The sequence below is a fragment of the Oncorhynchus tshawytscha genome, unplaced genomic scaffold (genome assembly GCF_018296145.1).
Source record: "Oncorhynchus tshawytscha isolate Ot180627B unplaced genomic scaffold, Otsh_v2.0 Un_contig_12278_pilon_pilon, whole genome shotgun sequence".
Taxonomy (NCBI): Eukaryota; Metazoa; Chordata; class Actinopteri; order Salmoniformes; family Salmonidae; genus Oncorhynchus; species Oncorhynchus tshawytscha.
The window spans coordinates 1-14,378 of NW_024608686.1; the positions used below are offsets into that span (position 1 = coordinate 1).

At 40.0% G+C, this 14,378-nt stretch overlaps 1 protein-coding gene across 3 annotated transcripts in view; it reads right to left on the bottom strand.

Annotated features, from left to right (window-relative positions):
- Positions 1 to 7,585: 7,585 nt before the first annotated feature.
- The window catches only part of LOC112241256 (zinc finger protein 239), a 64,622-nt gene continuing 57,829 nt past the window's right edge, over positions 7,586 to 14,378 (bottom strand). For 2 of the 3 annotated variants that reach the window (XR_006081715.1, XM_042313506.1), the window contains exons 3-5: positions 13,573 to 13,821; positions 7,859 to 8,092; positions 7,586 to 7,678 (exon numbers count right to left, since the gene is read on the bottom strand). Coding sequence is in view for 2 of the 3 variants with exons in the window: in XM_042313506.1 (XP_042169440.1) it covers positions 7,647 to 7,678; positions 7,859 to 8,092; positions 13,573 to 13,821 (515 nt within the window). In the remaining variant the exon portion in view is untranslated. Of the gene's footprint in view, positions 7,679 to 7,858; positions 8,093 to 13,399; positions 13,460 to 13,572; positions 13,822 to 14,378 lie in introns of those variants that run through there. The other variant, XM_042313507.1, reaches the window with a different exon arrangement.

Sequence of the window (14,378 nt, forward strand, 5' to 3'; positions counted from 1 at the left end):
TTATAGACAAAGAAACTGAATGTGTCTGAATATGACTTCATAAAATTGTCTCTCTTTGACGCAGACAGAGTGGGCGCGGTGGTTTTCCCAGCTTGTGAATTTTACAAAAAAACAATAACACGCAAAACGAACCTAGAAATCACAAAAAAATTGATTATGAAATTACTTAGAGAAAATTATGTACATACTCTCAGACAACCCCAAAGTCTGTAGCTATGTAGCTTGTAAAATAGTTATGTTCTTCACTTGGTTTGACACAAAAATAACACATGAAACCTTTACCAAATGTGATAATACCTTGAACCTAGAAATCACAAAAAAATTGATTATGAAATTACTTAGAGAAAATTATGTACATACTCTCAGACAACCCCAAAGTCTGTAGCTATGTAGCTTGTAAAATAGTTATGTTCTTCACTTGGTTTGACACAAAAATAACACATGAAACCTTTACCAAATGTGATAATACCTTGTTACCTAGCATGGTATGACATGTTTTGATATTAGGAAGTTTAAACCTGCTACTACATACCTGTAGTAATACATATAAACGGACACAAGGGTTATCTACTTAACATGACGGTTCTGGAGATAAATATTTATTTTGAAGAATGGTGTGTACCTGCCCCGAACTTCCTGTTCCCCCACTACCACAGTGCAGCCACAGTTAGAACAACGAGACAGATATTTCACCAGATGTATAAATGTGAAGGATCCGCTTAGCGTTTCCACTCACTACCAAATATGGTAGTGAGAGGAAGCCCGCTGGCAGAAGACGGAACAAGATGTATTTTGTCCGACATTCTGCAAATGTTCTAATCAATGAAACATCTGATCTTAATACAGTTCTGTTCAAAATCTGTTCTGAACAGAATGGACTAAGTTTTGTAGACTTTTCCCTTTGCAAAAGTTTTAAAAAATGTCTTTGTTTAGAAGGAATGTAAAGGCAAATTGAGTTATAGCACACTCAGCGCTTCAGAGGCAGCATTGACTAACAGAAATATGCGGAAATACGCACCAATAGGATCTCGGTAGCTCGTGCTTGGCACTGCCCAGTATGACTCATCTGTTCCCCATCAGAAACAACTAGTTGTAATCTATCTTGGTTTAGTTATAAAAAAATCTTTGGTGCAATCGTCCGTGCATTCAGGGATCCTTGGGATGGCCCTACCCCATTATATGAGAAGGGTGGTGCTTCATTTGAGTGCTTCATTTGAGCCGGATCCTCCTCTCATCAGGTAGCCTACCTCTTCTGGCATGAAAAATAATTTCTACTGTTTACAATATAAAAATCCTAATTACATTTGACTTTGGCCGACATTCAGCAAATGTTCTAGTCAATGAAACATCCGATACAGTTTTGTGTTCCCAGAACTAAAATCTGTTATAAACAAGAGTGGACTAAGTTTTGTAGACTTTACCCTAAGCAACAAAAAAAATATTCGGGGCAACCGTCCGTGCATTCAGAGATCCTTTCCCCATTATATGAGAAGGGCTGTGCTTAATTTGAGCCAGATCCTCCAGTACCTCTCAGTTTTGTAGTCGTTCGTTCTGGAACCCATTTGCCAGGATCAGGTAGCCTACCTCTTGTGGCATGAAAAATGATTTATACTGTTTGCAATGTAAAAATCCTACTAAAAGCAGAGTAATTACATTTGGATTCCTCTGTAATTATCATGCATCCTAAAAACAAAGTGAAAACATGATGTTCTAGGAATGTATTAATGTTGGGTTGTACCAGGTTTATGGTTTGTGCAACATTGTAGCCTATGTAGACCAAGGCGTGGCCATTGCTGTGGTGAGAGAAGCACGCCTGTATCTCTCAATGAACTAAAATGAGATTCACTTTCTATGATCTCTCTCTCCCTCTCTGTGTTGTTATAGACATGATCCAGCAACTCATCTCTCCAGCATGGCACTTCATGTAATAGAATAATAGCTGTGGGAAGTGTGTTGAGGTGCTGCAGCACTCTGCAGTCTGTTCAGAAAGAAATTAATTGGGAGTCCCATAGGGCGGCGCACAATTGTCCCAGCATCGTCCGGGTTTGGTACGGTTAGGCCGTCATTGAAAATAAGTTCTTAACTGACTTGTTAAATAAATATAATATGCAATGGGCCTCAGGATCGTGTCACGGTATCTCTGTGCATTCAAATTGCCATTGATAAAATGCAGGTGTGTTTGTTGTCTGTAGCTTAAGCCTGCCCATACCATAACCCCACCATGGGGCACTCTGTTCACAATGTTGAAATCAGGGATCCCCATTAGCTGCTGCAAAGGTACCTACTCAGCTACGCTTGTCCCCTGCACAAGGTGCACCTGTGTAATGATGATCATGCTATTTAACTAGCTTCTTGATGTCTCACCTGTCAGAAGGGTGGATTATCTTAGCAAAGGAGAAATGCTCACTAACAGGGATGTAAAACAAATTTGTGCACAACATTTGTGAGAAACAAGTTTGTCTGTCGGGAACACTTCTGGGGATCTTTTATTTCACTTCATGAAACATGGGACCAACACTTTACATGTTGTGTTTGTTTGTTCAGTGTAAACAGTTTTTTTTTATCATACAAACTATCAATAACATTTACATTAAATCAGCCTGCATTTCTGTTCTAATCAGGTCCCTACACAGGCTGAGAAGGATCCTGTAAGAGCAGAACATTATCTGACGACAGTAGTCCTTGTAGTCTTGGAGGCCCAAAAACTTCTCAGCTGCAGATATAATGATGTCCAGCTTCTTGAACTTCATGTGCAGTACAATTAATAACTGTGGCTATAAATACTAAAATATCCACCTTCTTCACAATAAGTGTATCCAGATCACTTGATTGACGTACAACATTTACAACTGGTTGAGGTGCATCCACCACCATATCTTCTTCAGAACTGTGGCCTCTTGCCGCTATAACTCTTCAACGCTCTTCACCACCTCCACATAGGGTGACTGTACAGCAAATCTAACAGGGCACTCTGGGAATTCAGGAACATGACCCCCTCCACAGTTGCAACATTTTACATTCACAAACTCTTCAGTAAAAAATGTCTGTCTGCAAACATTTGACATGTGGCCAAACCCTTAACATTTCTTACGTGCATCAGGTTTTACACCAACTCTCTTATGGGGTATCTTATATATCCCAGCTTTACATAGGGTGGTAGATACTCTTCATCAAACATCAATAATAGAGATAAACAACGCTCCTTTTTCACATTCTCCATACGGGTCAAAGGACGTGCATTCACATCCTTCTTCTTTGGGATTTGGTTGGTCGTATATGAATACAAAAAAAATGTCCACCAGATCACTTGATTGAGGTACATCATTTTCAACTGGTTACATTTCATCCACCATCATATCTTCTCCTATAACTCTTCACCGCCTCCTTGCATCGGGTTTTACACGAACTCCCTAATGGGGTATCTTATATTTCCCAGCTTTACAGAGGGTGGTAGATACTCTTCATCAATAATAGAGATAAAGTTAGCTCCTTTTTCACATTCTCCATTCGGGTCAAGTATTTGTGTCCTTCTTCGGGATTTGGTTGGAGGATCGCATCCAACTTTTAGCTGCATACACCTCCACCTACTGTACTGGTGTGAGGGATTCCACAGCCTACATACATTCAATTCATTGATACAGTAATTAATACAGAATTTCCCTGCCAAATATTAGCCCTCTAAAAATTTTGGGGAAAATGTTCTTGGTTCGTGCAGGTGACTCATCTCCTCAGGCCAATTGGCAGTACACCCTGAACATCATTCTGGTTACCAAAAGGGATATCTCTGTTTCAAGGTCTCAGCTTGGAGAAGAAGAAGCCTCGTGAGGTACTGGTCGGTCACATGCAGGAACCAAACGTTAATGATGAATAAGGAATAAGCTAAATCATGCAAATATAACATGTTTGTCTAAGCAGTATACAGGAGAACTAACGGGACTGCCCCGGCAGAGCTCCCGACCGATACAATGGTGCTTTATGTTTGTTGGAACCTCTCCAGCTTGCTGATAATAAAGAATGATTCATTTAAGTTTGACTGAGTCCCTTTGTGGTGATTTTCCACAATAAAAACCCACCACCCCATTCCACTATTTAACCCTATCTAGTCCTGCACCTGACCACTAAACACCCTCTGCAGTAAATCCTCGCAATCCCCAAATCTCTATTTTATGGGACTTTCTATCCATTTCTGCAGTACAATTGACAAACATGACTATAAATGCTAAAAAGCCCACCTTGCGGAAGCACATATTCTTCCCATCACTCTCTCTTGGTCTCTGCCTCCTCACAGGAATCCTCTCAAGATCCCTCACCCTGTTCCCATCTTCCTCTACCACTCTTCACTGCTTCGCCATACTACACTTTCTGTACTACAACACATTCCTTCATCTCATGCCCTCCTGCACACTTCTCACATCTAGGGCATCTCATGCCCTCCTGCACACTTCTCACATCTAGGGCATCTCATGCCTACATTCTGCTGCAACAGGCCCATTAACTTGACACCTAAAATACTGTAGTATTTACGGAACAAAAGCGCCCACAGGATAACTGACACTTCCTACCTTCACCTTATCTGGCAGAGACTCTGCATCAAAACTCTACATCACAGACAATGTATTCTCTGTTTCCCAACACTCTACACAGGATCCATCTCTCAACTAATGGTGGGCAGCACAGACACTTGGAATCTTCAATTTCAACCGCTCCTCCTTAACACTTAAACCTAAACCCATTATCACTCCTTTCAATGCCACCCTGTTCCGGAGAGCAATCCGAGTCACAATTCTTGTCCCCAATCGCTAAATCCGGAGCGCCCGCTCCCTCTGGATATAAGAGAAACAATAAATCATTACGAGTCCACTCCGAGTTACCTTCACCAATCTTGTTTCTCATGTTCTGAGAGTCCTTTAGGAGCCTTTTGGCAAACTCCAAGCAGGCTGTCTTATACGCCTTTTACTGAGGAATGGCTTACATCTGACCACTCTACCATAAAGGCCTGATTGGTAGAGTTCTGCAGAGATTGTTGTCCTTCTGGAAGGTTCTCCCATCACCACAGAGGAACTCTGGAGCTCTGTCACAGTGACCATTGGGTTCTTGGTCATCTCACAGACCAAGGCTCTTGGAGGATTTTTGATCATATCATTGGACTAAAATGATTGACACTCAAATGCAAGCCTAACACCATGTGCAAAGGGCCTTTGGGTAATGTAGCACATATTCAATGGTATCTCTTTTTCACTTTTCACTGTCAACTGTGGTTATTTTCAGCAAACTTAACATGTGTAGATACAGTTGAAGTCAGAGGTTTACATACACCTTAACCAAAAACATTTCAACTCGGTTTTTCACAATTCCTGACATTTAATCCTGGTAAAAATTCCCTGTCTTAGGTCCGTTAGGATCAGATGAGATGTTGCTTCAAAAAAATCCACTTAATTTTCCTCCCTCATGATGCCATATATTTTGTGAAGTACCCCCACAACATGATGCTGCCACCCCCGTGCTTCACGGTTGGGATGGTGTTCTTCGGCTTGCAAGCCTCCCCCTTTTTCCTCCAAACATAACGATGGTCATTACGGCCAAACAGTTATATAAATATATACTTTTTTTTTTACAGACCAGAGGACATTTCTCCAAAATGCACAATCTTTGTCTCCAGATGCAATTGCAAACCGTAATCTGGCTTGTATGGCAGTTTTGGAGCAGTGGTTCCTTCCTTGCCGAGCAGCCTTTCAGGTTATGTTGATATAGGACTCGATTTACTGTCGATATTGACACTTTTGTACCCATTTCCTCAAGCCTCTTTTCACTGTTGTTCTGGGAATGATTTGCACTTTTCACACCAAAGTACGTTCATCTCTAGGAACCAGTCTCCTTCCTGAGCATTATGACGACTGCGTAGTCCCATGTTGTTAATACTTGCATACTATTGTTTGTACAAATGAAGGTGGTACCCTCAGGCATTTGGAAATTGCTCCCAAGGATGAACCAGTCTTGTGGAGGAATACCATTTTTTTTTCTGGGGTCTTGGCTGATTTCTTTTGATTTTCCCATGATGTCAAGCAAAGGGGCACTGAGTTTGAAGGTAGGCCTTGAAATAAATCCACAGGTACACCTTCAATTGACTAAAATTATGTCAATTAGCCTATCAGAAGCTTCTAAAGCCATGACATAATTTTCTGGAATTTTCCAAGCTGTTTAAAAGGCTTAAAAGGTTTAAAATTGTGATATAGTGAATTATAAGTGAAATAATCTGTCTGTAAACAATTGTTGGAAAAATGACTTGTGTCATGCACAAAGTAGATGTCCTAACTGACTTGCCAAAACTATAGTTTGTTAAAACCACTTGGAACTACCCATCCCCGGATCCTGGAGAATTGTCATCAACTACACTAATTAGCATAGCGCAACGGTCAAAAAATATTACTAGAATATTACAAGGAAGCCTGGTCACGAAAATCAGAAAAGCAATCAAATTAACCAGTTACCTTTGATGAGCTTCGGATGTTTTCACTCACGAGACACCCAGTTAGACAGCAAATGTTCCTTTTGTTCCATAAAGATTATTTTTATACCCAAAATACCTCAGTTTGTTGATCACGTTATGTTCAGAAATCCACCGGAAATAGCGGTCAGGACAACGGCGGAAAAAATTATATCCATAATATCGACAGAAACATGCAAACGTTTTTTAAATAATCAATCCTCAAGGTGTTTTTCAAATATCTATTTGATAATATATCAACCGGGACAATTGGCTTTTCAGTAGGAGCGAGAGGAAAAATGACTACCTCTGTCTTTTACGCAAGAATCACTCTGAGAGCCTTCAGCTGGCCACTTACGCAATGTAGTCGTTTACACTCATTCTTCAACATAAAGGCGTGAAACTACGTCAAAATGCTGTAGACACCTTAGGGAATACGTAGAAAAATGAATCTGGTTGATATCCCTTTCAATGGCCAATAGGGGTGCATAGGAACACAACGGTTTCAAAATAAGAGGCACTTCCTGATTGGATTTTCCTCAGGGTTTCGCCTGCAGTATCAATTCTGTTATACTCACAAACAATATTTTGACAGTTTTGGAAACTTTAGAGTGTTTTCTATCCTAAGCTGTCAATTATATGCATATTCTAGCATCTGGTCCTGAGAAATATGAGGTTTACTTTGGGAACGTTATTTTTCCAAAAATAAAAATAGTCCCCCTACTTTCAAGAGGTTAACAATAAATGTGTGGAGTGGTTGAAAAACAAGTTAATGAATTTTAATGACTTGCAGGTGCCTTGGTGGAAGAGTGGGGTAACATCTCACAGCAAGAACTGGCAAATCTGGTGCAGTCCATGAGGAGGAGATGCACTGCAGTACTTAATGCTGCTGGTGGCCACACCAGATACTGACTGTTACTTTTGATTTTGACCCCCCCCCCTTTGTTCAGGGACACATTATTCCATTTCTGTTAGTCACATGTCTGTGGAAATTGTTCAGCTTATGTCTCAGTTGTTGAATCTTGTTAATAATGTTCATACAAATATTTACACGTTAAATTTGCTGAATAAAAATGCAGTTGACAGTGAGAGGACGTTTCTTTTTTTGATGCGTTTATGTTTTACCTTGTCAGCTCAGGGATTCGATCCAGCAACCTTTCGATTACATGCCCAACTCTCCAACCATTAGGATACCTGTACGTATTCATATAAGTAGGTGGCAATACTGGTGTCAAACCATGCAAGTCTCAGTAGTATGAAATAACATCTACCTTCTCAATGAAACAGTTCATCATGAAACAGTTCTACTGCAACTTTTCATACACAGTGGAGAAGTTGTAACAAACAACCAAATTAGATAGAACCTGCACTTACCATGAGAAACATACTTCCCAATCTTCTCCTCCTCTTCTTCATCTTTAATGTTGACGTTCAGCTCCAGTGTTTGACTGCAGTCTTCCAGCTTCACTGATGCCATCTCTGGATCCTGCAGTGCAAACTGGGCTCCACTGTCACAATCAGGACCCCGTGACTGTAGGTTTGGACTCAGTGTGGAAGGAGAGAGGCAGGTTGGGTTTGTCCTCACTGTTGATGTTACCGGCCTCATACCTGAGTCGGCAAGTAGTACAAGAGAAAGACAAAAGTTATTTTCTTGAAAGTTCTGGCAAGGTCTTTATTCTCTATTAAATATATTATATTTTTTCTTGTTCAATTATCTAATTCAGTGCTTGACTTGGACTGAAATAGTTGCCGATACTCATTTTGTGTGCTGGTACTGTTTATATTTAGGTGCAGAAGCTCCACAATACTTTTGAGCTAATACTTAACCTGTAGTAGATAAATGCATACAAGACTCAAAAACCATTTAGTACAAGGTTACAGTTTGTGTTAGGCAGCACTATGTGCTATTTTCCTTAACCTTGTATTCACTATTTTACTTCAAAAAACAATTGTATTTCCTGTTCACACCATAGTAACGTTTATAGATCAACACAAACTGAATGTGTCAATATTATTATACATGTAGAAGACCGATAATCATTACATTTAGCTTCAAAACAGTAGTGCAACCGTAAAATTGTCTCCCTCTGCTGCATCCACACTGCCTGCACTGAAGTCTGTTGACACAGATCAAGCGGGTGCCGCCATTTTACCACCTTGTGAATTTTTCCTTTCATGGAGTTCTACGGACAATTCCTTCCACCTCATGACTTGGTTTTTGCTCTGACATGCACGGTCAAATGTGGGACCTTATATAGACAGCCTTTCCAAATTATGTCCAATCAATTGAATTTACCACAGGTTGACAACAATCAAGTTGTAGAAATATCTCAAGGATGATCAATGGAAAGAAGTATCACCTGAGCTCAATTTCTAGTCTCCTAGCAAAGGGTATGAATATTTATGTAAATAAGGTGTTTCTTTTTTATTATAAATGTTTAAACATTTCTAAAAACCTGCGTTTGCTTTGTCATTATGGGATATTGTGTGTAGATTGATGAGGAACGTTTTTTATTTAATCCATTTTAGAATAAGGCTGTAACGTAACAAAATGTGGAAAAAGTCAAGGGGTCTGAACACACTATGTATTCATACGAGTAGGCTGTGCAATACAAAAGGGGAATAAAACTATTCTAAAAGTATCTCCTAAGTCATGAAAATTATGAGCCATATCATCCTCCACTCACTATCACAAGTAGAGGTCGACCGATTAATCGGAATGGCCGATTAATTAGGGCCGATTTCCAGTTTCCATAACAGTCGGAAATCGGTATTTTTTGGACACCTTTATTTAATCTTTATTTAACTAGGCAAGTCAGTTAAGAACACATTCTTATTTTCAATGACGGTCTAGGAACGGTGGGTTAACTGCCTCGTTCAGGGGCAGAACGACAGACGTTTACCTTGTCAGCTCGGGGGATTCAATCTTGCAACAGTTAACTAGTCCAACGCTCTAACCACCTGATTACGTTGCACTCCACAAGGAGCCTGCCTGTTACGCGAATGCAGTAAGTCAAGGTAAGTTGCTAGCTAGCATTAAACTTATCTTATAAAAAAACAATCAATCATAATCACTAGTGAACTACACATGGTTGATGATATTACTAGTTTATCTAGAGTGTCCTGAGTTGCATATAATCGATGCGGTGCGTATCATTGCTACAAAGTGCATCTTACCATAAACATCAATGCCTTTCTTAAAATCATTACACAGAAGTATATATTTTTAACCCTGCATATTTAGCTAAAAGAAATCCAGGTTAGCAGGGAATATTAACCAGGTGACATTGTCACTGCTCTTGCGTTCATTGCACGCAGAGTCAGTGTATATGCAACAGTTTGGGCCGCCTAATTTGCCAGAATTTTACGTAATTATGACATAACATTGAAGGTTGTGCAATGCAACACAAATATTTAGACTTACGGATGCCAACTCCCGAGATTAGGCTGGTGTAACCGATGTGAAATGGCTAGCTAGTTAGCGGGGTGCGCGCTAATTGCGTTTCAAACATCCCCGCTCTGAGACTTGGAGTAGTTCTTCCCCTTGCTCTGCATGGGTAACGCTGCTTCGAGGGTGGCTGTTGTCGATGTGTTCCTGGTCCGAACCCAGGCAGGAGCGAGGAGAGGGACGGAAGCTAAACTGTTACACTAACAATACTAAAGTGCCTATAAGAACATCCAATAGTCAAAGATTAATGAAATACAAATGGTATAGAGAGAAATAGTCCTATAATTCCGATAATAACTACAACCTAAAACTTCTTACCTGGGAATATTGAAGACTCATGTTAAAAGGAACCACCAGCTTTCATATGTTCTCATGTTCTGAGCAAGGAACTTAAACGTTAGCTTTTTTATATGGCCCATATTGCACTTTTACTTTCTTCTCCAACACTTTGTTTATGTATTATTTAAACCAAATTGAACATGATGAAACGTGTATTTATTTGAGGCTAAATTGATTTTATTGATGTATTATATTAAGTTAAAATAAGTGTTCATTCAGTATTGTTGTAATTGCCATTATTACAAATGTAATTTTATATATTTTTTTTAATCAGCCGATTAATCGGTATGGGCTTATCTCGGGTCCTCCAATAATCGGTATCGGTGGTGAAAAATCATAATCGGTCGACCTCTACTCATAAGCGTTAGAAACTACACATACTCACTTCTTAGAACTTTAAAACACTGGCAGTGTGTCTACTTCACTTCTTTAGTCTACTCTCTGATCACTCCAGATAGACCAGTGAATAAAACAAATGCTGCCAATACTGGTATGCAAGTGTCAGAAGCATGAAATAACATCTACCTTCTCATTGAAACAGTTCACCATGAAATCCTGCCCTACCTTTCTAAAGTCTTCAAAATCAAAGTGAACAAACAGATAATCGATCATTTCGAATCCCACCGTACCTTCTCCGCTATGTAATCTGGTTTCCGAGCTGGTCATGGGTGCATCTCAGCTACGCTGAAGGTCCTAAACGATATAACCGCCATCGATAAAAGACAGTACTGTGCAGCCGTCTTCATCGACATGGCCAAGGCATTCGACTCTGTCAATCACCGCATTCTTATTGGCAGACTCAACAGCCTTGGATTCTCAAATGACTGCCTCGCTTGGTTCACCAACTACTTCTCAGATAGAGTTCTGTGTGTCAAATCAGAGGGCCTGTTGTCCGGACCTCTGGCAGTCTATGGGGGTGCCAAAGGGTTCAATTCTCAGGCCGACTCTCCTCTCTGTATACATCAATAATGTAGCTCTTGATTCTCTGATCCACCTCTACGCAGACGACACCATTTTGTATACATCTGGCCCTTCTTTGGACAGTGTGTTAACAAACCTCCACACGAGCTTAAATGCCATAAAACACTCCTTCCGTGGCCTCCAACTGCTCTTAAATGCTAGTAAAACTAAATGCATGCTCTTCAACCAATCGCTGCCTGCGCCCGCCCGACTAGCATCGCTACTCTGGACGGTTCTGACTTAGAATATGTGGACAACAACAAATACCCAGGTGTCTGTTTAGACTGTAAACTCTCCTTCCAGAGTCACATTAACCTCTCTGGAATATGTGGGACGGTAGCGCCCCAACTGGCAAACATCCAGTGAAAATGCAGAGCGCCAAATTCAAATAAATGACTGTAAAAATATAACTGATGAAATCACACATTCAATATACCAAATTAAAGCAACACTTGTTGTGAATCCAGCCAACGTGTCAGATTTCAAAAACGCTTTACGGCGAAAGCAAACGATGCTATTATCTAAGGATCGCACCCCAGTAAACAAAGACAGAAAAGCATTTTTCAACCCTGCAGGCGCGACACAAAACACAGAAATAAAAATATAATTCATGCCTTACCTTTGACGAGCTTCTTCTGTTGGCACTCCAATATGTCCCATAAACATCACAAATGGTCCTTTTGTTCTATGAATTCTGTCGATATATATCCAAAATGTCCATTTATTTGGCGCGTTTGATCCAGAAAAACACCGGTTCCAACTTGACTTACAAAATATCTCAAAAGTTACCTGTAAACTTTGTCCAAATATTTAAAACTACTTTTGTTATACAACTTTAGGTATTTAATGTAATCATCAAAAACATTGAAGATGGGATGATCTGTGTTCAATACCGGAGGAAAACAAAGTGGAGCGTGCTTTCAGGTCACACGCCTCTAACAAAGAGTACACTTCCATCTACCCTCATTCTGAACAATGTTACTTCTTCATTTCTCAAAGGAAAAACCTCAACCAATTTCTAAAGACTGTTGACATCCAGTGGAAGCGATAGGAACTACAGGAAAGTTGATTTGAAATCTGGATTCCCAATGAAATCCCATTGAAAAGAGAGCAACCTCAAAAAAAAATCTGAGCGGTTTGTCCTCGGGGTTTCGCCTGCCAAATAAGTTCTGTTACACTCACAGACATTATTCAAACAGTTTTAGAAATGTTTAGAGTGTTTTCTATCCAAATCTACTGATAATATACATATCTTAGCTACTGGGTCTGAGTAGCAGACTGTTTACTTTGGACATGCTTTTCATCCGGATGTGAAAATACTGCCCCCTGTCCCAAAGAAATTCTAATCCAAAAGTAAATCTAGAATCTGCTTCCTATTTCGCAACAAAGCCAGTCTCTCATCCTGCTAAACATATCCTCGTAAAACTGAATATCCTACCAAATCCTTGACTTTGGCGATGTCATTTACAAAATAGCCTCCAACACTCTACTCAGCAAATTGGATGTAGTCTATCACAGTGCCATCCGTTTTGTCACCAAAGCCCCATATACTACCCACCACTGCGACCAAAAGTTAATGCCATCTCATTGGCTGGCCCTCACTTCATATTCGTCACCAAACCCACTGGCTCCAGGTCATCTATAGGTCTTTGCTAGGTAAAGCCCAATTTATCTCAGCTCACTGGTCACCATAGCAACACCCACCAGTAGCACACGCTCCAAATGGGAAATTTCCCTGGTCATCCCCAAAGCCAACTCCTCCTTTGGCCACCTGTCCTTCCAGTTCTCTGCTGCCAATGACTGGACCGAATTGTAAAAATCAATGAACCTGGAGACATATCTCCTCACTAACTTTAAGCATCAGCTGTCAGAACAGCTTACCGATCACTGCATCAGTACACAGCCCATCTGTAAATAGCCCACCCAACTACCTCATCCCCATATTGTTATTTATTTTCGCTCTTTTGTACCCCAGTATCCCTACTTACACATCTACCACTCCAGTGTTAAAGCTAAATGGTAATTATTTCACCACTATGGCCTATTTATTGCCTTACCTCCCTAATATTACTACATTTGCACACACTGCATATAGATTTTTCTATTGTGTTATTGACTTTACATTTGTTTATCCCATGTGTAACTCTGTTGTTGTTTTTGTCGCACTGCTTTGCTTTATCTTGGCCAGGTCGAAGTTGTAAATGAGAACTTGTTCTCAACTGGCCCACCTGGTTAAATAAAGGTGAAATAAAATAAATAAAACAGTTCTACTGCAACATTTTCATGCACAGTGGGAAGTTGGTATGAAACACAAACTTAGTTAGATAGAACCTGCTCTTACCATGAGAAACAGACATCCCAATCTTCTCCTCCTCTTCTTCATCTTTAATGTTGACATTCAGCTCCAGTGTTTGACTGCAGTCTTCCAGCTTCACTGATGCCATCTCTGGATCCTGCTGTAAAAACTGGGCTCCTCTGTCACAATCAGGACCCAGTGACTGTAGGTTTCTACTCAGTGTGGAAGGAGAGTGGCAGGCTGAGTTTGTCCTCACTGTTGATGTTACCGGCCTCAGACTTAATCTGAGTCGGCCTGAAGTAATAAAGAGAAGCAGACACAAAAGTTAGTGCCAGAACTGTCAAGACTTTATTAATTCTCTAAAAAAATATTGATTATATTTAGGTGCAGGAGCTCCACAATACTGTTGAACTAATATTCTATAAGAGGAACATGAGCTCAAACAGTAGACATTTGAGGTGATGGTACTCAGCTCCGGTGAGCTCCTGTCCAAGTCAAGCACCGATCTCATTTCAATAGATCTGGTAGCTAAGCATTGACAAAACATTAATTCATTCATATTAGACAAAGTATACACTTTAAATTACTTAAATTACACAACTTAAATGCACTTAATCTATAGTAGATTTCCTGAATTCGCATAAATGACTCAAAAACCATTTAGTACAAGGTTGCAGTATGTTTTAGGCAGAACTATGTACTATTTTCCAGAATAACCTTGTCTTCACTGTGTTATTCCAATCAAAAAACAATCGTTTTTCCGTTCACACCACAGTAACATTTATAGACAGAAACAACTGAATGTCTCTGAATATTAGTACACATGTAGATAACTGATAATCATTCCAAAT